This window comes from Poecilia reticulata, chromosome 2 (genome assembly GCF_904066995.2).
Source record: "Poecilia reticulata chromosome 2, P_reticulata-male-v2, whole genome shotgun sequence".
NCBI classification, from domain to species: Eukaryota; Metazoa; Chordata; class Actinopteri; order Cyprinodontiformes; family Poeciliidae; genus Poecilia; species Poecilia reticulata.
Genome location: NC_088831.1, coordinates 3256847 through 3282900, shown reverse-complemented (window position 1 = coordinate 3282900; position 26054 = coordinate 3256847). Strand labels below are relative to the sequence as shown.

At 39.6% G+C, this 26054-nt stretch overlaps 1 protein-coding gene across 3 annotated transcripts in view; it reads right to left on the bottom strand.

Moving 5' to 3' along the window:
* LOC103476823 (receptor tyrosine-protein kinase erbB-4) overlaps positions 1-26054 on the bottom strand; it is a 282377-nt gene that overhangs the window by 126213 nt on the left and 130110 nt on the right. For all 3 annotated transcript variants that reach the window (XM_081614884.1, XM_081614889.1, XM_081614885.1), the window contains exon 2: positions 7284-7435. In XM_081614884.1, the coding sequence (XP_081471010.1) occupies positions 7284-7435 (152 nt within the window). The remainder of the gene's footprint in view (positions 1-7283; positions 7436-26054) is intronic.

Here is a 26054-nt window from a genome sequence, read left to right as displayed (position 1 = left end):
TTTATGTTCATTTCTTGTCTAGTAACCATCAATTCATAGCAAAAGTGATGATTAGAAAGGCTTAGTTTGTGGTTTATTGCAAAGAATCCAGAAAGGAAAGTAAATACGAGCGGAAAAATTAATTTTCCTGCCATATTGTTTACATTTATAGGTGAAGATTCTCAAAAACCTCCAGATGATAGTTGGATTTGAATATGATTCCCATGTAGGACGGACAATAGAAGGCAAAATTCATAGAATAAGGAGCAGGAGGAGTTACATCATGCATTACCAATAGTAAATGCTGGATGATGCAGGCTGGTTGTATTGTTGACCTGCAGGCCTGTGGGCCGTACAGATGTCCCAGTAAATAAATACTAAAGCTGTAGCAGAATTGGGCCCTTCAACAAAGCAGAGACAAAAAACAAACCCGGGAATCCACCCAGGACCGTCTGTCGAGGAAGGAACATGGGAAGGTCTGGGCCTATTCAAAGCCCAGATCTTGATCTCACAGAGATACTTCAGCTGACCCTCAGCACTCTGTTTGATAGTTTAAAAAGAAAAAAAAAAATAGAAATCCAAGTATTTCCTCAACTTTTACAGAATTGCTTGAAAAAAAGCAAATCAGAGAAAAGAAGATTTACAGAATTTTCAGCGTTTCAGATTGCCTTAGCTTGTCATTTTTTATAATTACAATGACAACAGAGAAAAAAGGCTTCATTGTTCACTCTCATCTTCATTTGAACAAATTTCAGATATTCTGCAAACAAAGCTTCACATGAGAACCGATGAGCTGCAATTAAACAGCAGGTAAAAAAAAAGCGAAACAAAAGAGGATGATGTTTTTCTTTTCTTGGACTTACATGCCGTCATTACCCAACAATTAGCGCTCTAGTAGCAACATGGGGACGAGGCGCTGGGACCTGACGGGTTAGCCGGCTGGCACGTGCAGGGCGTTCGTTTCCCGCGTCAAGAGCTGTAATTATGGCAACGCCGCCGGGCGCTAACAACCTCCCATTTCAGCCGACAGTCCCAACCTTTTATGAGCTCCTCCACGGGTTCAGAGGCTAATGAAACGGCGTGATCCGCCCCACCGCGGGGTGTCGTGGGAGGGGAGGCGTGAAGAGGCCCTGAAGCGGACATTGTGCGTTTGAGGAGCACAACGGTGTGAAACATCCACAAAGAGCGAGAACAGGAGGTGAACGGGAGCGGCTCTTGACCTCCGTCTCTACACCGTGCTATCGGCTCTGTCTGCAGGGAAATGGCCTCTGTCGCTTCAAGAGGAGCGCGTCCAGGTGAAAGTTCTGCTGGCTGGACGAACCCAAACCAGCAGGGATAAAGTGACTGGCAGGAAGACCAAGGAGTTGGTTTACTGTCGCAAAGCAGAGACGATTTATGTCTCCTAACACAGAATCTGTCGTCCAGTCGTCCAGATATCAAGAAGCAGGTTAAACATTTCTGTTTGTGTTTGTTTTTACAGTTAGCCTCCATAACTACCATGTGTCATAACCTGCCACACACCTCTATCGCAACACAAGTCCTTCATGGTCAATCGTTCCTCTGCTGTCGTTGAAGCAGAAATGGTTCCTCAAATTTAACAGCAAATACTGCAGAGTTCATCTCCATGCAGCTACTGGGAGTTCTTGTTTGAGTGGGTTAAGTAAAGGGAAACCAGTTGGTGATTTTCACTTTTCATATCGATCTGAACTACCTGATTCCGATCTTTTCACTCCCTGCAAAAAAAAGTGTAGTCTGAAAAGTCTGAAAGTCCATGTCACATTTTATTCGACTCGATGATGTTAGAAATGCGATCAGGTGACGATCTGGTCAGCATGCTATCAGCTCTTTAAAGTCAATCCATAGACAGCAGCGTGTGGTGCCTACGTTCTTCTTGCATTTGTTAAATAGTTAGAGCAATCATGCAGAAAAATTTTATTTCTACAAAAAAATCATAATCGACCATCAAGAGCTGCTGGGTGAATGTAGCCAAAGACTGGACCCAAAGAACCAGATCAGGCAGAACCCAAAGAACCAGATCAGGCAGAACCCAAAGAACCAGATCAGGCAGAACCCAAAGAACCAGATCAGGCAGAACCCAAACAACCAGATCAGGCAGAACCCAAAGAACCAGATCAGGCAGAACCCAAAGAACCAGATCAGGCAGAAACCAAACAACCAGATCAGGCAGAACCCAAAGAACCAGATCAGGCAGAACCCAAACAACCAGATCAGGCAGAACCCAAACAACCAGATCAGGCAGAACCCAAACAACCAGATCAGGCAGAACCCAAACAACCAGATCAGGCAGAACCCAAAGAACCAGATCAGGCAGAACCCAAACAACCAGATCAGGCAGAACCCAAACAACCAGATCAGGCAGAACCCAAACAACCAGATCAGGCAGAACCCAAACAACCAGATCAGGCAGAACCCAAAGAACCAGATCAGGCAGAACCCAAAGAACCAGATCAGGCAGAACCCAAACAACCAGATCAGGCAGAACCCAAACAACCAGATCAGGCAGAACCCAAAGAACCAGATCAGGCAGAACCCAAAGAACCAGATCAGGCAGAACCCAAAGAACCAGATCAGGCAGAACCCAAAGAACCAGATCAGGCAGAACCCAAACAACCAGATCAGGCAGAACCCAAAGAACCAGATCAGGCAGAACCCTGGTTAAACACTTGCTCTACTTCGTCGCCTTATGTTCTGAAATACCTCTAAAGTTTACATTTCTGTGAGTTTTCTTCCTGTTTTCCTCAATCTGAAAGGCAAAGTGCAAAGTTCAAAACGCTGAATGATGCACTTCTTTTCTTTTCTGAAGAAAAAAATAAACGGCAAACTAGGTCAGACTGGTGAAAAGAGTCTGACAGAGAGCTGACTGAGTGGAAATGAATGACATGGAGCCACTCTGGTAGAAAAGAGAGCAAACTGATCCGATGAGCTGAGTGATGAGTCAAAGAGAAGCAGTCATTCTGACTGACGCAGGTCTCAGGACGTCCCAGCAAGGACAGGAAGTCAGGAGGTCAGGAGAGGAAGCAGGAAGAACCCAGAAATCATCAAAAGTAGCTGATCCTGAAGGTCATGACCCCAAAAACCGTAGCTTCCAACACGGACAAGCCGAACGTCTTCTGGAGAAAGATCTTATGGTGAGACGAGACAAAGGCTGACTTATGTCATCACATGTCAATGGTAGTGGCAGCGTCATGCTGTGGGACTAAAGAAATCCTTTATTTGTTCATTTGATTTCATAAAGAAGCGTTAACTTACTCTGTGGCTGATGTTTCTACAGGAAGAAAGACGGAAATTTAACACAAAAAATATCTATGAGAAGAAAGAAACAAGGATACAGGAAAAAATGGGGCGATGCAAAGGACAGATGAGAGGAAGCAAGGAAGAAAGGAAAGAAGAAAAGACATGAGGAAAGAAAGAAAAAAAGGATCAAGAAAAAAGCTGACAAATGTTGGACATAAGAGGAAAACAGGAAAAAGACAAGAAAGGAAGGAAGGAAGGACATGAAGGAGGAAAGAATTGTTCTCCAAAAAAGGAAGGAAGAGAAGTGGAAGAAAGAGACAAAAGCAACAGAAAGAAAGAAGGAAAGGAGAAGGAAGAAAGGACAATAAATTGAAGGAATAAAGTAAAGTCAGGACACAACCTTTAGATAAAGAGATAGAGAATCTATTATATTATTTATCATTCCTAAACTTTAGACAGTAGATTTAACCTCCTTCTCTCTGAGTCCTGACTGCAATCCATCGCTGTGAGGAACGTGTCGCTTTAAGACGCCTCTCTCTTCTTCTCTGGTCCTCTAGCCACGGAGGAACTCCTCTGCCATCAAACACCACAGAGTTCTGCAGCCGCCATCTTTTCCCTGCCTCCTCCGGCTGCTGTTTGCAAGAGATAAGCTCAGCAAAGTGTGTGTGTGTGTTTGTGTGTCTTTATGTCGACACTGTACACACACCTCCGGAGCTGTGTCATTCATCTCTCCTTAGAGCTGCCCCACCCGGAGAGCCAAGCGGGTGGAGGCGGGCTGCAGCCATGCACTTGATCACCTGTTAGCCTTTAGCAGCTTTACTGGGAGTTTTCTACAAAGTGCTAAAATTGCAGGACAATTTTAACCAGGTTATGACTATTTTTTAAATTCTCTACTTAAAGTTAGACTGGATAGGGTTTCTAGAGTTTTTAAACCTTCGTTTCGTTTCGTTGTCCTCCTCCTGTGTTGGGTTGGCTCGTCCTCCTGTTGGCCAGGCTGTCTTCACACTCCAACTCTATCCAACTCTTCCTTATGTTTCCTACACGTCTTGTTCTTGGTCTCCACTCTGGAGCCAAACTATGCAATGTTTATATTTTCACACCCACTGTGAATTATAACGGAGCGCGGTGATTCATATGCGACGATATGATCATCCAAAGACATTGTGATTCTGCAGATTCAAAACATGGTGTGTATGAACTGATATGTTGTCAATCCGTAAACATGGACAGACAGCACAAAGAGACGCCTTCTAAAAACACACAGCTGCCTGTTTTAATAGTGCAAACACCAAATATAGCTTATTATGCATAAATACTCACAGTGGAAACCATATTAGCAGAAACTAACATCTACAGTCGTCTTTATTGCTGCTTTTGAGGGATTAGCCAATCAGCACAGAGAATAAAAAAAGTTGAAATTTCTACAAATAATTTGTATTTACTTAAAAAAAAGTTTACAGTTTTACCAGTAAAAGCTTGATGTAGGTAGCTGAGGTAGGTTTCTGTGACGTTTTTTTTCCAATAGTTGTTCCCTTACTTATAGTGAAAAGATATGAAAACTGAGTAGACATGCTGCCTTAGCTAACGTTAGCAACAACTCAACCCTTGGTAAAATCCTGACAAAATTTCAAACACTGTTGTCTTAACATGCTTTGTGGGCCCAAAAGTGACTGTTAGAAATAATAATTGTCTCATATCTACAATCCTGACCATTAGCCACTTCAGTAACATTAGCACTGTAAATATGCTCAGCTCTCATGAGCAAGCAGTGTTTACCTGGTTTTAAGATACCACTTTGTCCCCTCAGAGAGGCTAACCTCAGCAGGGCTTCACGGTGACACGGAGCGCTAAGCTAGCTGTGCAGCGGTGGGAAATCTATAGTCAGTCTAAATGTCAGTGCCCGGTTTTCCTCCAAGCTCTTTTCTTTAAATTTCTCTCCTGCCTCCTTTAAGCTCTCAAACATTCAGATTCATGCAGATAAAAACACACAACCTGGCGGCAGAGTAGCTGAAAATTGTAATTTTAGCACAGCAGCTGTTTTCTTTTTTTTCCCAGCCTGCTGTAAAAGCGGCATCCCTCCGGCTCCTTCCTCGCTGCCTCCGCCCTCCGTTTGTCCACATCCACCCGAGCTCCTGCGGATCCGTCCAGAGGCAGCCCGTGGCTCAGGAAGTGTCGAGATGTGTTCGAGTTATGAGTCTCGATTTTGAACTTTGTGTGAACCGTCACACTGCAACTTGAGAACATTATGTTAAAGCCCAGGACCGGCAGAGGAGGAAAGCCTGGAAGATGAAGAAGTTCTGACTGCAGCTGCGTTCAGGAGGAAAGCGTGCTCCTCGATCACGTGTTGTTCTTTTTTTAAGCCTAAACATTTGATTTAGAAGAAGTATAAGAAGCTATAAAAGCTGTCCTTTAATTGCAGCCGTTAGGATGTTGATGGAATCAGTCTGGTTGCTGGTGACCAGCAGGATGTTTGCAGCTCCAGATCCGCCTCACCTCTTTCACATTCATTTAATGATCCCACAGATGCCTAATTGTTTCCCTAATGATGCCGAGTCTAATGGGACTGTTTTTGCTCTTCATTTGATAGTGCTGGCCCAGTAATTAGACTGCACCTCACTTCATTAAACAGCAGGAGGGGAGGTGGGGGGGTTAGGCCTCGGTGGCGAACGCAACAGAAACACACTGAGACCCGACAACAGGAAGCAGCTTCTCACCCAGGAGGCGGAGCCTCTCTCTGTGTCTACAACGGCAACCGGCGTTTACCGTCCTGGAAGACACACGGGGCCCATTTCACCGCTCATTAAAAAACGTTTCCCTGCAGATAAGACTCTCAAGCAGCCGTCCTGAATGCAGATGTCTCCCAAAGGAATCAAAGACTTGATGTGGGACCAGAACCCGTCTAATTCCTGGACGGCTTGATCAGTGGATGTTGGGGCTCGAGCCTCCAATTCACTCTAATCTGTCAGTTTAAAGAGATTCATCATGAGGCATAAATAAGGCATGAAAACTATCAGAATATATCCAATAAAAGGTTGCTAGCATTAGCATGCTAACTTAGCATGTTTACTTGTTTCTAAACTGAGGTTTAACAATGATCGTCTAAATCTGAAAATTTGTTTGCTAATTTTGGAAAATAAAATGTCACAGTTTGTTAGCATCATCGAGTTCAGCTGGTGTAAAAAAAGAAGTTGAAAAATCCATCCATCCATTTTCTTACACCCTTGTCCCTTAGTGGGGTCGGGAGGGTTGCTGGTGCCCATCTCCAGCTAGCGTGCCGGGCGAGGGGCGGGGTACACCCTGGACAGGTCGCCAGTCTGTCGCAGAGCAACACAGAGACACACAGGACACACAACCATGCACACACACACTCACACCTAGGGGCAATTTGGAGAGGCCAATTAACCTGACAGTCATGTTTTTGGACTGTGGGAGGAAACCAGAGTACCTGGAGAAAACCCACCATGCACAGGGAGAACATGCAAACTCCATGCAAAAAGACTGGGGCCGGGAATCGAACCCAGAACCTTCTTGCTGCAAGGCAACAGCCCTACCAGCTGCGCCACTGTGCAGCCAAGTTGAAAAATCATTAAATTAATATAATATTAAAAATTAAGACTATGAAGAACACAAGAAGCCACAAATAAAACAAAATTCAATAAACAATTTTCAAATGAAAGCATTTGGAGACAACTAAAGTATCAAAATAATATAAGATGCAGACTATAAAAAAAAACATTTTGAAAATGTTTTTCAGACAAATTCAAACATTTGCAGAAAAAGAATAACAGATTATAAAATAATTAAGTTAAATAAACCACTCGAAATATAAATCAATATGGAAAATGTGACAAAATGATTAAAAAATTAGATTTGATTCCTCTAAGCAAAAACCTGCACTCTAAAATGTTCATTATGTTATTAAATATATGAATGTTAAATGAGTGCATCAGAGCTGCTGGCCAGCAGCTGGTATCTGTCCATGGTGCTGAACACACAGCTCCCCTCTCAGCCTGATCTCCCTCACAGCGACACAGAACACACACTCCTACCTTCAGGAAGGACAGGTTGCGATTTCGGTCGATGCTGGTGATCTCCAGGTTTCCCATGACGACCTCACAGTTCTCGTAGAGCTTCCTCAGGGTGCGGTACTGCTGGTCCAGGTCAGACAGCGTGCTCAGCTTGTTCTCCGTACCCGGGCAGACTGGACACAAACACAGAACCAGGGACAAGGTTGAGATGTCAAGATTTACTTGAAATAGTTTCTGTTTATATAAATAAATAAATATATATATATATATATATATATATATATATATATATATATATATATATATATATATATATATATAAAAGTAAACTCATTGTTATATAAATGTGAGAAATGATCCAAACTAAACTAAACACGTTTTGCTGTGCGAACATGAAATATAGATTTGGAACAAATGAGGAGACCAGAGAGCAAAAACAAGTTCTGAATGGTGCCAACGCATAGACAAGGGAGACAGGACGGATGGGACCCGAAGGACGGATGGGACCCAACATACAGGTGGGACCTAATTGATGGATGGGACCGAGATGATGGAAGGGACCAAAGGATGGATAGGACCCAGTGGACAGATGGGACCCGGCAGACGGAGGAGTCCCAGCGCACTAATTGAACCCAGAGAACGGATGGGACCCAAAGGGCAGACAGAACCCAGTGGACAGATGGTTCCCAGAGAATGAATGGGACCCAGCAGACAGATTTCGTGCCCTACAGTTTGCCTGTGGGACCGCCGAATGGTTTAATCAAAGTTCCTCAGATTGTGTTGTTTGACCTTTTTACAGGTTTCCTCTGTGAGTCTCCACTGACAGGAATCCAGAACTTTGAGTGCATTAAGAGGAGGCGGAGCCTCAGCTTTATGGAGGATCATTGGCTGCTTCGCCTTCATATAGGAGGACCTGCTGACTGTATACTGGATCTTGACCAGGATTATTTAGGCCAAAATAAAACTTCTATGAATCACAAAAAAATCACTTTTTATTCATATTATGTGATGTTATAACTTAAACAGGATTTTTATAAAAAAAAAAAATTATCAACCATTAGCCACCGCATTCAGAGTGAAAGCAAATAAATGCTTAAAATGTGTTTGACTTTTTGAACTGGATTTCAAAATAAATCAACCTTTTAGAAACATTCAGATTCATTGGGTGGATTATGGAACCCTCCCTGAGCCGCATTTCCCGAAAAACGTTTTCCTGCTAAATAATCCACGCCAGAAAACGTTGAATTGAACAGAAAATCGGATTTTCTTGATTATTTGAAGAGAAATAAGTGAAGAAATGCAGCGGCCTGTCCTCTGCAGGCAGCGCTGCTGATGAATGAAAGACGTTTGTCAGATGCAGCAGCTACCTCTGTAATTAGTTCCTCCTGTTTCCAGCCCTTTTGGGTCCCCCCTCAACCCAGAGACAATCTGCTTGGTTCAGTGTGTGTGTGTGTGTGTGTGTGTGTGTGGGTGTGTGTGTGTGTGTGTTACTGCTCTGACTCAAATGGACTTCAACTCTCTCTAAACGCGACGTGTCGTTTTACAAACTGAGACACTGGGACGTGTTTATTTATTTTTATTTTCTCCAGGTTTTCATATTCATCTCCACTAAGAGCTGAAAAATATTCTGCCTGTTCATGAGCTTGAAAAACATATTCAGTTTTATGAGAGTTTCCAGTTTTTTAGGATTAAAACACGTTTCATATCAGAATCAAATGTTTGAAGGCAATTATTGTTGCATAAAATAAAGACAAAATTTGTTTCATCTAATTTTTTTAATTAAATGAGCTTAAAATAAGTAATTTCATCTTGTTTTGTAGTGATTACAGTTCTATTGTTTCATTATCTTGCAATGAGAGTAATTTTCTTCTGATTATGTTTTGGGTTTCACGTGATTTAAAAGTAATTTACTTTAATATCTGAATATGTCAACGGATATTTGTTCTAATAAAGATTTAATCGTTTCATTTTCAAGCTAATGAAGGATATTTTTTTATGATTAAAGTTTCATTATCTCACCATTAGGCTTGTTTTGTGCCGATTTAAACATGAAATGATTTAATTATGTTGTATTTATTACATCTTTCTGCATCAGCAAACATTCTGTAATCATAATCATAATGATATTTTAATTTATTTTCGAGGCAATACATTAGTACATTGTTATTTTCACTAATAAAAACTGTAATTAGAGTTTGTTTACATTTGATAATATGCATAATTTCAAAATGTCTTTGTGTTATACTAATATTGTTGTGATTATTCAGTTTTGACATATTAACATACAAGCTAATTTTATTTGGTCATGTTTTAGGATTATTCAAATCTTCCCATTTTATATTTGTATTTCTGTCATATTAATAATTTCTCTCTCAGTCGTTTTTGTGGATTTTTATTCATTTTTTGATTGTTTTGAGATAAATTTTTTTTGAATATTATCTATAAACTGCACAAAACATCCTGACACATTAAAATATAATACATATTCAGTATATTTAATTTTATTAACCTCTGGATGGCAGAGCTTGAATAGATCATGCAAAATTGATCTCATTATTTTGAGGTACATTTTGTAATGTAAATATGACTTATTAATTATATTATCTCATTTGCAATGTTTGTTTTTTCCCTAAATCGTTTATCAGATACTTTTCATTGTACTTTGAAAAAAAACAAACTGTCAAAACATCAAAAGAAAAGAAAAAATATATATATATATATATATATATATATATATATATATATATATATATATATATATATATATATACAGTATATATAAAAGCATTGATCTTATATTAATAAGAAAGCAACACAGTTCCTTCTTCATCAGAGGTCAAGTCAGCCAGATGGGAAACGTATTGAAGCTCAAAATATGAGAAGGCAGGAAGAACATCTATCATTGTCGTGCGCTAACATGACGGAGCTATGCTTGAGTTAGCTCAGGAAAACATAAACATATTTCATCATTTGATCGTATGAAAAGTTTGTGCTTTAGGTTTTTTTTCAGTCAGCTTCACATTTCATTGCAAGTTATACGCAGATGAAATGTCAATATCAGCTAGAAAACTGCATTTTATTGAAAATAAAAGCAGAGTTGTGATGTTTTCACATTTCTATTCTCTTAGAAAGAGCTTGTTGATCAGAGTGATTCTTCATGTTTTCTTTAGGCAGCATTAAAGCAGAATAAAGAAGCTGCTGTTCGTAATTCAGACGGGATTTCAGCAGCTTGACGTTTATTCCTTTCCTCTTCTTACAGCGTTCTGAACATATTCATGGCTCAGAAAATCCGCTCAGAATGCAGTTAAAACACCTGGCCTCTCCGAAAGGCACAACATGTCAACATTCTGAATTCATGTGCATTTCACAGAAGTACACTTTACCTCAAACGTGAACAAAAATCAGCATCACATCATTTATTCTTATATTAAAAATCATATAAGCTACTCTCCACTGCAGTATCCATTAGTTTAGGTCATGATTTATTCAGTTTTGTAACCACAAATAGAGTCAATCTGTAATTTAAAACAATATAGCTATTAGTTTGTTAGCTAGCGTCAGTGTTTTTGCTCAAATTGTTCGTAGCATACAAGACAGAGTGAGATGTTAGCTTACAAGCTAGTGATAGTTATTATGCTAACATTCAAATTATTATGATACTGGTTAATGTTAGCATGCAAGCTAATGTTAGCGTTTAGCTAATATTTTAACATATTCTCAGCTAAAAGCTAAAGTTTTATAGACGAAATGAAGTTAATGCAAATCAACAAGCAATTGTTAGCGTTTTTGATAGCATTATTGTTTTAGCCAATTGTTGCTAACAATTTGTAAATATACTCTGTTGAGTAAGTTAATGTTGGCCAACATGCTTGTGTTAGCAGCACGCAGGATAATGTTCCATGTGAATATACATATTATATATTGTTTGAAAGCTCAGAATCTTGAGATTCCAGTGATGTAAGTCAGTCAAGGACACAATCATAACTGTAGAAATAATAAATGGTTTTGTCTGACCACTATGTAATGCAAAAATACTTTCCAACTAATCTTTAAAACCTTGAAGAATATCTTTTTACAACCAAAAACATCAGATTATTGTTCTCCAGTAATAGCAATATATACATATTTAAATATGTAAAGCAAACTTGTTGATTAAAGTAATTCTAAACCTATAATCTAACTTAGAATTTATGGTATAACTTTAAAACTGATCTTCAGGAACTTTTTCCTCTAGTCTGACTGACTGAAAGCTCCAGCTAATTTTGCAAAAGGAGCAAAAAAAAAAAAGTCAGTTTCTGGATGATTAAAACTGGCAGATGTATTTCAACGAACTCCACCAGAAATCGGCTTATTCGGAAAAGTTTTGAAGATTTCATTTGCTTGCCCTCGATTTTGCAACAGCATTTTTTTATTTTATTTTATTTTACCTGATAGAAAGACACAGAGACAAGTTGAGGCTTTTCTTAAACTGTTCTGCCGATTCTGTCAAACATCTGAACCACTTTAATGATCTCAGACGAATCAGTTCTGACGGATATTTAAGAATCAATCTTTGCTCTTAGTTGTTCAAATGATGTCATACCCGGGAACCTGTTAAACCGCGTTGGTGACCTTTTAATACCCAATCATGACCTTATATATGTTAACCTAACAGAGTGTGAGATGTTCTGATGAATGTTGTCTCTGTTTCAGTTAGAAAGGAGAGCCATTGCCGAGCTGAACTTGGTCCCATATTGAACCACATTGAAAGCTCATAAACTCCCATATTGCTTTATGGATCGTTGGCTCGGCGAAGATGAGCGGCTCTGTCCGCTCGATGAGCCGCGGCGCTGCTGCTGCTGCTGCTGCTGCTGGTGCTGCTGGTGCAGGGTGTTTGGGACAGGAAGGCAGGAAATAGAAAAAAAAAAAAAAGGACCTGGACAATGGTGATAAATGAGATCTGCTGACCACACACAAACAGAGAGGCGAGTTATGAAACACGTCCAAACATGACAGGAAGTCCAAAATAAAAGAAAAGAGTCCGATCAATACGCGCGTGCGCATGAGGATTTATTTTTCTATCTGTGTGTGGAGATGAAAGGTTAGCAGGCTTCTGTAATAATCTGTTATTAAAACCTAAAACTGAGTGTGTGTGTGTGTGTGTCGGCTTCTGTCTGTGTGTCCTTATAAAACATCAGTGGGGAGAGGTGAAAAGTGAGGGGAAAGCTGCTCTGAAAAGCCAATATGAGGCACACACACACACACACACTGATTTGGGGTGAGACAGCAAGGTGAAGCCAAGCAAAGAAATAAATCGAAATAGAATGAAGCAAGACAAAGAGAGAAAGACAACCTTGTGTGTGGGAGACATTAGCATTCACAGCGGCTCTCTGTACTATAAACGCTCTTCCACAGAGGCCACATCCATCTGACGCAGCTCTGCTCAACTTCCTGTTCCTGCTCTGCTCAGACATCACTTCCTGTTCCACATGGTTCATTCATTAGCTTGGTGTGGTGCAGGTCGGTGAACTCAAGAGTTTTATTTTTATTTTTTCTGGAATTCCTAGAGATTTTTGTGTCGGGAAGCTGAAACTTCTCCAGCAGAAGCGTCTCCGGGTCTGGGTGACTAAATGTTAGCCGACATGAGATCCGGGCTCAATTTCAGCCCAGAAACTCTAAAGAAGCGACTTTGTGCAGAGATTATTTAGTCTATTTGTTACTTAAATTGCAGGGAAAACGTCCCAAGTGTCAGAGTGATAAACAGCCGGCATGCTGCTAAAGTTTGTAGCAATGAGTTTTTAGCGGCACAAAGGCCAGACGTCCACAGACTGTTCTCACAGACGCCGTTTCCTAATCTGCTGCTGGGAGGGACGGGACATTTCCCCGCTCTGATGCAACGCAGCAGACTGCGGCGTGTAGATCTGAACGGAGGTTTGTTGAGATAATGTGTGATCTGGGAGGAACATGACTGGAGTGAAATGGCAGAAGTCCCACTGAAGCAGGAGACGTTTAATTACTTTTTTATTATTACAAAACTGACTTTATGACACGACGAACAGTCTGACGTTCCCGGATAACTTTATTCACTCCGGCCTTACATTATTCAATTTCACAAGTGAATACATTAGGTTTATATATTACATTTCATTAAGCTTGTCATTTTAAATTCACATACATTTTAAATATAATTTTTTTCTATTTTACTCCTCCTACCTCCCAAACCATAACATGTATACTAATTTACTTGAATGTTAGTTTTTTTGTCAGTAGAAAAAACTGACAAAAAAAATTAATAAATCAAATTGTTTAAATGCAGAAATGATGAATAACGTGCAGATATTTGCAATAGTTTAGGGTTCATGACCAGATTCATTTATTAAAGGAACATGTTAGAAAGTGTGTTTATATACACTTACACATCTCAATAAGCTACAGTATCACTACTGCTGTAATTAATTCAAAAACAAACTCATATGCATCCACTACAGACTAATAACATTCAGTGAAATCATTAACACTCTAAGAATATTCCATATAATACAGCCGGCTCTGGGTGAGCACATTATTCTAACAATTTTCCTTCCACCAAACTTTCTATTATTATGCTTGACTACAGCACAATGGACATGCATTCATCAGCCACGATAATCAGAATTAGCATAAGTATTGAAACACATGACTCTGTGTAATGAATGTGTAAAATATGAGGTTTTTCTTTTGTTTGTTTTTTGTGTTTTTAAATTAACCTCCAAGATGAAATGTTGTCTTTAAGTGTCCTACTAGCCTAGCTCAGCTCTGCTAGCATGTCACATCTAATGTAGTTATGAATTTCTAAAAGGTGTTCATAATGTTATTGGATCAGATGGTCAACATCTTCCTCATTTCCAGATCGGTTTCACTTTCTGAGAAGTCACTTTGGATGAGTGACTGATAAGTTTTTAATAGTGTCTTAATTATTAGTTTAATCATAAATCAGATGGGATTGTACAGCATTTCATTTAATTTACAAGTAGACGGAATTAAGTTTGGTGAAAAAAAGCAGAAAACATAGCATTTTATGTATAACAGCAGTTTGTTTGAGTTTGTTAGCCTGCTGCTAACAGACATGCTAACATCCTTTCAGTGTGAACAACATCACAACGAAGGCCCTCAAACTTCATGTGCATCAGGTTGTGCTGTGGTGCTAAATTTGCACCGTGGATGGGTGACAAATGGCCCCTAAGCCGCACTTTGGACACACTTTGTTTAAAAGACCTGAACACCTAGCATGACACTTTACATGCTATGCTAGGAGTTGCAGTGCTTAGAATTTAAAAAAAAAAGACATACATGGATGTATTTTGGGTTTTTAATGTGATTCCATTCCTGTTGAAATCAGTCAATTTGGGCTAAAAGAAGAAGCTTAGCTAGTTATCATGCAGTACTAACAGCACAGTTTGAAAGAAAGTGTAATTATTATGTGTCCTATTAAACTGCAAAATAATTCAGCCACAGAAATACATTTAACGATTATTACATAACCAGCTGCTAATGAATTTAAATGACTCCATTTAAGTCGTGCTAATTTGTCCAAACTCCAGACTTTGGGGTCGTGCTGTTTAATAGAGTTGAGAACAGAATAATGGAGTTGAAGAAGTCAGCAGTTACTGCACTCCACTAAACTTCTCCCTTAATGTTGCACATTTTGGTCTGCAAGACGATATTTGAAAATAGAGAGAAGTAAAAAGATACATGGATCCATTTTTGTGTAACAGTAGCTTCAAAATCTACATTTTATCCATGTTTTTTTTGGTTGTCAATCTTAATTAAAGAACTTTTCCGAGCTGAAAACAATACAGGAGAAACAACCTGGTAGATATATGAAAGTAGAATACAGATAATCCTTTGTTTTAATGCACACCGACACTCTGAAGGCAAACACATTCTGACTCGCAACACCCACAGAAAATACTAACTGGATCCTCTTAAGCCCAGCGTGTCTGCCTCAAAGCTTTCCCGCTCGGAGACGCAGTTCCACCAAAAGGGAAGTTCCAGTCTGTCCCATGGTGCCATCCACTCCCTCGCGGCCTGCTAAGCTCCCACCAGGCTGGCTTCAAACAGCTGGAATTACTCACAGGTCCAGCAGCCTTCTATCGCCATCATCTTCATCACCGCCGGGCGGCTGCGAGGCGGTTCTGATGAGGCAGCGAGCTCAGCTTAACGGCTCACAGGAGCTCACGCTGCCCCAAATCATGACTTTTATCCCAAAATTAGAAACACACAAGAAGCAAATTACCTCCGATTACAGAAACCACTCATACTGAAAATTAAACTCCTGTCTGGCAGCTTTTCAGCCACACAATGAGGCTCTTTGTTAATAACACGGTTAACAGTTAATTATGAGTCTTAAATGTTGACTTGTAAATTCCCACAGCTGGCCAGGATGAATAATGTTTACGTTTTCAAAGTTTGCGTCTTATTTGTAAGACTTGTGACTAATAACAAAAAAAGGTTCCTACAATTATTAACATTAGCTAACTTTAGCAAATACTCTTCCTACATAAAGCCGCTATATAAAGAGACCCGTTTATATTGAATAATTTGTTAAACGTAATGTCAGAAAGCTGAAACAAAAATGTTTAAAAGTTACCAGTGATTAGATTGTACTGTAACTATGTCCAGCCGAGTCATCAAAGCATTAAACAGTTAATGAAATATTTTAGTTGGAAAGTGTTAAAATATGATTTTCCAAATGAAGAAAATCCTCGTAAATTCACCACTTTTATTTATAACCTAAAAACTTCCACACAAAAAAAAATCAAATAAACCTTTCTAGTATTCCCCTTATATATTTTGACACAAAATTTCTCTTTTAACTGCATTCTTTTAATTTTACATAGTTTTACCTTTCTACTACCTTTAAAACATGAAAAGTGTTTTTTATTATGAACTGGTTCTAACTGAGGATGTTTACAGCTCATAATCTCAGTAGCAGGACGGGTTTGGACCCGTCAGAACTGCTCACTGCTCCAGTTACGTTTGCTAACGTTACAGTTCTAGTTCCATGGCAGCTTAAATAAATGTCATGTTAGTGTTTGTGATTGCATGCCAAAAAGATCTTTTTCTTCTAATTGTTATTGCCAGTTTAACCACAGTCCTTCGCTAGAAACCTGTTGAGGTCAGGAAGCTGGACTGCCTGCTGATAAAACACATTGATGGGAATTGATGCCTGGCAGATAGAAAACACGCTGGGAAGTGGGAAGCTGTTTGACATGAGGGAGGCTGACAAGTGGCTGATTGAGGCTTGATAAAAATAAAGAAGAAGAGACATGATGGGGAGGAGGAAACTGCTGAAGAAGCAGCTGGAGCGGGGGAACTCTGACCTCGGTCTGAGCAAGGGAAGTTGAAGTTTGGAAGCGCACCGGCCTCCGGGGTCAGTCCGCTCTAAAACTTTGCTATTAGATTTATCGGAACGCAAATTCCACGTGTTTGATTCAGCAACACAATAGTTTTACCCATCTGAGCTTCCGCTGTCGAGCTGTAGCTGCTTGGCTGATCTGAGGCCAGCTGGGGGTCGGAGACATGAGTCATGTGACCTTTATAAAACTGCCTGTCATTCCCACCAAACCATTCATCAGCCGATTAAAACCTGGAGCGGCTCCGGCACAGCGCCCAGCGTTTCTAAGCAAGTGTGAGGAACATCACCAGGCACACTGACACACGTGTGTGTATGCGTGTATGAAGCAGGGTCATTTGTGCAGCAGATGTGTGTGTGTATATATGTGTGTGTCTGACACAGGTTTAATGACTCGTCTCAGCCAATTTTCAGCCGGTGGCTTCTCTTTGTGGGGAAATGAAGTTTGCAGTTAATGTAGCACAGAAGGACTGCCTCTGATCTCAACACACACACACACACACACACACACACACACACCCAGGATGATAATGTGTGTGTGTCAGTTCCAGTGTGTTGGCTCCAAGCTGAATATTAGTAGGAGCCATATGGGAGAAATGATTGTGAAGGAAGGTTGGAGGACATTTACGCTGCAAGGCGTCCGTGTTTCCATGTGAGGACGCTGGAGAGCGTCGCTGTGTTTGATTGGGCCTCTTCAAGTCTGCTCAACTACACTTTATAAATCACTCTGAGGTGTATATGTGTGTGTGCGTGTGTGTGTGTTTCTCTACAGTGTGCAGGAGTCACCATTATTCCAAACACAGCTGTTGGGTTTGAGTTGTGTTCACAAACACGACATGCCAGAATGAAAATGAAACACACACACACACACACACACACACACACACACACACACACACACACATACACACAGATGTTTCCGGCGCTCGCTCAGATGTGAGAGACATGGCAGCGAAAATCAGCCAATGATCATTAAAACACAGAGAAATGTCACAGGGCTCAGCGAAACAGCAAGCAAAACATTTAGAGAGTTTAAACACAACAGGAAGTGTAACATTTTACACTTCCTGTTTTAAACAGTCAACAAAATACTAATGAAAAAAGAAACACTATTTACACAGGATATTTTTCTAAAAAGATGTTTCCAAAATTAAAAGAAAGTTTAATCTGAGAGGCGTATCCCAGCAAAATCTCAGACATCCTGCTGCAAGTTCAGATCAGTTCAAGCCCAGAGTCAAACCTTTAATCTGAAATACAAGAGAAGTCTCAAGTTTTCTAAGGCAAACCTGAGTAAAAGTTCAATCCTAAAGAAGACGGTGCAAAGGTGCCACAGGGGCAACCCATGTATTGAGGCCTTGGTCCTCGTGCCGGTGGTCGCAGGTTCTATTCCCAGCCTGGTGACATTTGCTGCATGTCTTCCTCTCTCATAACCCTCTTTCCTGTCAAACTACTTTCAAATAAAGGCCACTAGAGCTAAAGAAGATGAGAACAGGTCAGGTTTACATCTTCTAAGTGAAAAGTCAGAATCTTTTAAAGTCAGCTACAATTCAAGTCTTAATTCTTGTTCAAATGAAGTTTCAAGTTGTTTCCTCCAAGTCTAAGAAAATCTAAATTTTCTGAATGAAAAAAAAACCCCAAACAATTCCAGAAAAGATTTTTTTGTTCTGGAAAAAAATTAAGATAATGATCAGTTTCTCTGATTTTACTTTTTATAGGTATATGTTTGAGTAAAATGAACATTGTTCTTTTTATTGACATGACATGTCAATTCCAAACAAACATTTACAATTTATTTGCAGAAAATGAGAAATGGTCAAAATAACAAAAAGATGCAGCGCTTTCAAACCTCAAATAATGCAAAGAAAACAATTTTATATTCATTTAGAAACAATAATACTAATGTTTTCACTCAGGAATAGATTAAAAATCAATATGTGGTGGAATAACCAGGAGGTTTTCAGTGCATGTTTTCCAGAGTTACATATTCTAAAACTGACAAGTTCAAGTCAAGACTTGATTCTATAAGAAGCAACTCCAGGTTACATTTTTATTCATTAACATGATATACAAGTCAAGTCTTAATTCTATGCCACCTCTTCTTTCTTTGAAGGTCAAGTCCGAGTCAGATTTTAAATTTCTAATGACTAAAATGGATTCTCACATCAAAATGCTTCCTGTCTGCAATTGTGGTCAGGACTCCAGGTGTACCGTTTACCTTTCTTTATTGTTATTTTTAGATAATTCTAGGTTCGGAATCTGAGTCCATACACGGGGCGGTGGGGTTTGGGGCGTCTCACATCAATTTGGTTTGTAAGCAACGAGCCACAGGGAGGCAAATGAGAACCTCCATGCGAAGCCTTCCATCTAAACGGTGACAGCCTGCGTCTGGGGAGCCTCTCTATTGCTGAGAGAATCTAAAATGTCATTCATCTATCTGTATGACCGGCCGCCTTCCCTCCTTCTGTCCTGCCAACACCTCATTCCACTCCTGTCATCTTTTTCACACTCTTCCTTTTGCACTCATCGTTTTTTTTCTAAAATTTTTCCCAGCGTCTCGCTTCTATCACGTTTTTGATGCCACTTTGTCTCCTGATTTGATCAATGTCTGTTTTCCTGCAAGGTCTTCCTCATTGCTTAACCCACCCCCCCTTTTCCCCTGCTCAGTTCCCCCTTTACAGCTGCACTCGCGCTTAAAGGATTATTTTACACTTTTGGATATTGCGGTGATAAAGCCGTATTTTATTTTTTTTTGCAGCCCTACATTCAACACGGATTCTGTCGAAAATGTGCAGAGCCGAGTCCTCCTTCAACACCCAGCTGAAATAAACTATTTATGCTTCATCCCCCATTCATATTGTTGTCAAGAGAATATAGACTGGAAGTATTGAGAAAACACTAAAGCTCAATTTCCAAGAGGCCGAGGAAATCTGAAAAATATCAGCTCCAACAGAATCAGATACTGAGAAACACCAAAATATTAGATTTTAGAGGAATTATAAACGTTGTCATTTGAAATGTAATAAAGACTGATGCAGAATGGAGAGCTTAATTAATTGATTTTGATACTGTTACTGTTACTCGGTGAAGAGCGCAGCAGGTGGAAGCACATTTCTGCTAATCTGCTAAAGTGCTCATTTTTAATTTTGCACTTGAGATGTTGTAGATGTTAATCAGTGTTCTTTGTTCAACACAACAGAAAAATAAAGCAAGTCTCTGATTTAAAAACAAAACAAAAAAAAGGTCATAAAACTCTAAGACTTTCAATGACATGTTGAGAAGGTTTGTCTGATTTTTTTTCTAGAAAAACAACTTGTGGGATGGTCGGAACATCAGAACAGGAAGTCTGACAGAGGAAGTCTCTTTCCCTTAAAGAGAAGATGAAGGCCTTGGCGCAGACAGAGCTGCAGTCTGGCTCTTGACCACGGATTGTAGCTGTAGGCGAAACATTTCAATGGAGACATGGCAACGGCATCAAACAGTGCTGAAGCGGATCCCACGATGGAGACTGCTTGGAAAAAATAAAAATAAAAAATGGCGCCAGGACGATAAGAAATACTTTGTTTACTCTGGAGGCCAAAATGGACACAGCTGATTTAGTAAAATTGTGTGTTGTTCCAAAAAGCTACTTTAGTTGTAGAAATGTCAATTTTTTCCCCGTTGCCTTTGCCTGTTAGATCTTTTTACTGTCTTTACTACATAACACTCCTCAAGCCCCCCCCCACACACATTCTTTTTCTTTTTGTTTTTAATTTCACACTCCCCAACCATTAATCTTTGGCAAAATCAATAACCATTTGCTGGCACGCAGGAGCTGAGGGATGTAAATAGCAGAAATCTGACATTCGCAAGATATAAAACAAGGGGCCTTCGATATAATCAACAGTAGTGCCGGTGTCATTCCTCAAACAATCCATAGCCTTATTAAAAAGGGGCGTATAATTTAGCCCCTTGTACCCAACAGTGGTGGTGGTGGTGGGGGGGGGTGCCTGACTATAGTGTCTGATGAGTCAGGAGTTGCAAGGCGACCAAAGATGGGTAGATGTGATTGAGGTAAGAACAAAGCATGGAGCAATATGCATTAGTATTTACAGCATTTTACATTTGTCTTGCACTGTTTACTTCTTTGCCGTTTTAAATTTAATTACTGAGGTTCTTTTGAGTTGATGCGCTTTACCTTGAATAAAATATGAGGAAAATCCTATGTGCTCTTAACAAGGATTTTTCTTCCAAAAAAAAGGAAAATTGAGTCATTTAAAAAACGTGGTTAAAATCACAGTTAATTCATGATTTAACATTTTACCTTAGTCATTATATCAGAATTTAAAAATATATATTTTTATATATTCAGCTTTATCTGTTAATTTTTTTGTTCTCATCTATTATACTACTAAAGCGAATAATATTTTTCTATGATGTGACAAATAGTTTTTGATTCAATGTCTTGCGCTGCATTTATAGCTTTCCGTGTTAGCTAGTGGTGCTGTAGCGCTAATGCTACATTTTCCATGAAAGAGAGAAAGACATGGCAACGGCATATATATATATATATATATATATATATATATATATATATATATATATATATATATATATATATATATATATATATATATATATATATATATATATAGAGAGAGAGAGAGAGAGAGAGAGAGTATTTTTATTTTTAAGCCTGGCCTTTGCAGGCATATTACAAATTTGCGATTAGCACTTCTACACATCTTCTTCTGTTGATTTAAGTTGCTATATTTGTCAGCCACGGTTGGTAGTCTCTTGAGTTCTGAAGATAATTAAGCCAGTTTGTAATTTTTGGCTGGACGGTGGCAGTCGGGTCCACAGAGAGAGTCGCCAGCTGTCTGGCAGACAGAGAAATCAGACGGTGTCCTCCCATTTTCTCAACTTTTTTTAGAACTTTGTGGCAATTTGTTTACATGCCTTTCTCTGAAGAAAATGTAAAGTCATGTAGCCTCAACTGATCAAAAGAGATACACACATAATTGTGTTGAAATCTGAGTATAAATCAGCAAATAAAGTCAAGTATTGATATATTTTCTCTATTGTGCATTTGTTGAAGACATTTTGTATTTTTTATTTATTTTTTTTATCTCTGCCACCAGTCAGCCAAGCAGTGAGACGCTCAGCAGGCTCAACCTGCTTTCACATTCACAGAGTGAGGTGGAGGAAAAAAATTGACCTTTTGGTGCGGCTATCAAACCCGATCAATAATTATGACATTAAATGGGTTATTGCGCTTGGTGCTAAGTGAGTGATGGTTATTGCTCATTGGGGTGCTAATAAACTCTGAGGTCTGTAATACCCTCCTTTCCACAGTTGGCTTGAGCTTAGAGAAAACACATTATACATTATGCTAGCTGGAGACCACGAAAAGCTTTCTGTCCTGTAGTTTTACAGCTAAATTTTGTATTAATTGTACACATAATACATATAATAAGAGCAGATTTTCATCCACATCGAGATAATTTAAATATAGGTGACTTAATAATCTAATCATTACAAAAAGGTTAAACTCCCACCGTCTGTTTTCTAACCTTTACATGCCCATATTAATTCATGATCAAAGCAAATATTCCGCACAGATAATATCTTGCTTTAAAAGGCCTTGTAATAAGTGAGCAGCAACTCTGCCACCTTTTGCATCATTTACTAAACATTGGTCTGTAAATATGCAAATGATTCTCGATTCTGCTCGGCTCAATGCCAACAAGACACAAACATGACACATTACAAGCTGCAGGAAGTGGCACAAGCATGTGGGCTGCTAATGAACCACTATGTGAATATTACTTAAACATTACCGAAAGCAAAAGTGTGACGTGTGTTTACATTTTCTTTGAATAACTATTTTTGCAACATCCTAGATCAACAATTTTCATCACATCTGGGAAATAACAGCAGTTTCTTTAGCTGAGTGTTAGCATAACAGCTGACGTAGCTGTAATGCTCATGAGTTTAAACATTACTACTTTTTAGAGAATAATTTATAATTGAACCTAGCTACAGAAATCTCAACATGTTCCCTTTCAATCATAATTTCGACTTTAATGCTTTAAAAAAAATGATTCCAGTTGAGTCAGTTCAATGTCTTTCCTCTTCGGACTGCAGGAAAACGTAAATAAACATGATAAAGAGAATAATACGTAAAATACACCCATCAGGCATAACATTATGACCTCCGACTTTGAAGTGAATAATGTCGGTTGTCTCTTTATTGTTTGTTGCTTTGAGAGATCCATCTGGCAACATTTTGTCCACAACTGTCCAAGCATCAAGACACACGATGTAATGACCAAGGCTGGTCCCAAGTCATCCAGAAACATTTGTAAACTAGTTCAGGTTAAACAACACGGTGAAAGCCTGTGTATACCAAACACTTAAATATTCTTTATGCCCAAGAATGGGAGTTTAAAGTTTAAAACGTCCTCCGTGTCAAAAGCAAACATTTTAGGCAATGAAATTGTCATTTTTTTGTAGTTTTCCATTTGGCTGCATGCAGCATCTTTGTGAAGACATCATCCTGACCTTCCTCATTTCCTCCCCCAGCCCATTCTCCCTCCCACTCTCCCTCCCTCTCATTTGACTTGAAAGCAGGACCTCAAATGCCGAGACTTAATTGCTTTTGACGCTTCGCTGGCAAAGTTAAGAAATGAGCTGCTACCTTTTTTCTTTTTTTGTGGTTTTTGTAAAAGCAGCCAACAGTCAGAGTGAAGACGAAGGATCAGTTAGTGATGAGGGGAGATTATGCTTTACTGAAGACATCATTGTACCAAAGTCAGGAGTATTTTACTGCTGTTCTTACTGGCTGTTAAATTAGTATATTTTCTAATGTATTGTTTAAAAGTATATTTTCATCTGGAAAAGTTGGTCAGGATAATGGAAACATTGTTAGCTAATTGAAGCAAAACAACAAAGTACTAAAAACCCAAACATCATAGTTGAATCTTTAAATGAAGCACAATTCAATGCTTTAATTGCTAATAATTTATCTGCTAATTTCTGAGAATGCAACATTAATTGGTCATAATTAACTCTATAGGGTTGAGCTATCGACAACATATCAATATTTTGCTCTAAGTTGGTTTGGGAAAGCAGATTTAAAACGGGAAGCTTTAGGGAAAGAGCAGCATTCCCAAATGTGATGGGCTCAGTACCTCCATGATAGATTAATTTTTTTTAGTCCATAGTGGTCAGAGTTGGCCGAAGTGGAAAGCAGAGGGAGAAAAACTGAAAACCTGGCCACCAGATCTGCAGCACACTGAGGATGTTTGGAATGTGCTAAAGAAGTTCCGACTTTTTAATCTGAGCAAACTTTGGGCCCATAACACAGCTCTTGTGTCTGATACACAAGATCCAACACAACAGTCGCTTTATGGACCGCTGGACTCTCAAGAGCGAGAGAATGTCCCGGAAATCCCGGCAATGTAAACTCAAACAGAAAGCTGCTGGAACATGATTGCCGTTTCACGCTTTCATTTTTTTCTACACTTCTGAGCTCCTAACATGAGTGAGTAAAAGATTTTAATTTGTATTTTCCTCCGAAGCGGATGGGTCTCATTTCTTCTTTCATCATGACATTTTCATCAGATTTCTGTCAATGGCTCTGACTAAAACTGACCCCAGGTCTGTCTATGCCAGACAGTTGCAGGGAATCGCTAGGCCTCATTAGCGTTAGCATGTTCTAGTTGCTGTGTGCATCATCCGGCCTGATTTTCCATCAGATCAGATGCCAAAACGGTTCAGGCTTTCTGGGTCTAAGACTTGGTTTTTGCTTCATGCGATCAGGATTCACCAATCTCCCCGGAAACGGATGAAAGTTTAGAGGCAATTACTTTGCATGGGAAAACATCTGAAAACATGAGAAGACATTTTTAGCGTGTTCCCTGAAATGTACTTTCTTACCACTCGAGTGTATTCTCGACAATCCACGACTGAACTCAGAATGCCCATTTATGAAAGATTTTCGGTTGAAGCAACCGAGAGTTTTGAACATTTCCTAACATGATGTGACAATCTCCTTTCACTTCCATTATGCAGCAGGGCTCTCTTCTCTGTCTAACGGGGATATCACCTGCCTACTCTCCTGTGCTGGGATTTGACATCAAGAAGCCTGAGCGGGTGGAGGTTTCTTTCCATCCAAGCTGACACTGTTGACAAATGACAGGGGAGCGTGTGTCTCTGGCAGGTTTGTCTGTTCTGAAAGGGTTAGCACGGATGATAGAGAGAATAAGATGGATGGCAGACCGAGAGGGAGGACTAAGAGATTGGAAGAAGAGACTCGGAATGCCTTTAAGGGACGCTTGTTACGACGCTTTCATGGATGGAGACGGAGATGGAAGATGACTGAGAAGAGGCAGAGATGAGAGAAACACAGATGGTTTTAGACTGCAACAAGATAAGTCATATAAAGGCAGAAATAGACGCAATCTATCTTTCATCTGGTTAACATTTCAGCAAACATCAAGTGTCAGGGTTTGGGTGTGCAGAAACGCAATAAATTTAAGCCTTGGCTGGAAGCAAGGACAGAAAAAAGACTGACTGGAATCCTAAAGTGATGGACGGCTCAAGGTGAAATCGAAAGAAATGTTTGAATCAGTGTCAAGTAATCGGCAGCACAAATATGAATTAGGAGCGGATGAAGGATGTAAGGTTGGCGTCACCAGGGGCCCGGGGGTTAACTCAGCCCTTTTATTGAGACAGATGGATTCCAAAGACAGGAGTTTCAAAATAATTTTCTCGCTGTGAGTCAAGTTGACTCATGCTGCAAATCTGTATGCTGAACATAGGGTTAGAAGTAGGATACAGCGAGCTTAGAACAGAAACATGAAATCGGCTGTCTGTTGCTTAAAAAGACTCATATTACCAGTAGAAAGGATCGGCACTCTGAGTCTTATGTGCTAGATTATGTTTGGAGATGAGCCCAGGCAACGACGCTCATTTCCTGGCAACCTTATGGTAAAATAAATCTCTGGAAGTCAACCAAGAAACTCTGCAGTCTAATGCTTAAGGATCTGCTTTCTTTTAGGCTACACTTGAATAGCCAGATGTTAATCCTCAGTGTTCGGCCAGAGATTGGTCCGGCCTCTTAAAATCTGGCAAAAAAGGACAAAAATATATTTTCCAAATAATCATAATCCTCCTTGGAAGCTTTTCTGTAATAACTCTCGCTAATCTTACGGTACGTTCCAAATTTTCACTAAGCCATTTTTTACAGAGTGACTATTGCTAAATGTTGTGTTTCCAAGTCTCTCATTTCATCAATGAATGGTCCAAGGATGTAGATGCACAGACTTTACTATTGACAAATTCATAAGCAAATTCTGTACAATTTTTCCCATTCTCTATGAGTAACTTTTTCTCCAGGTTCAGAATCTTGCCCTAGGCAGTTTCAACACTTGGACTAA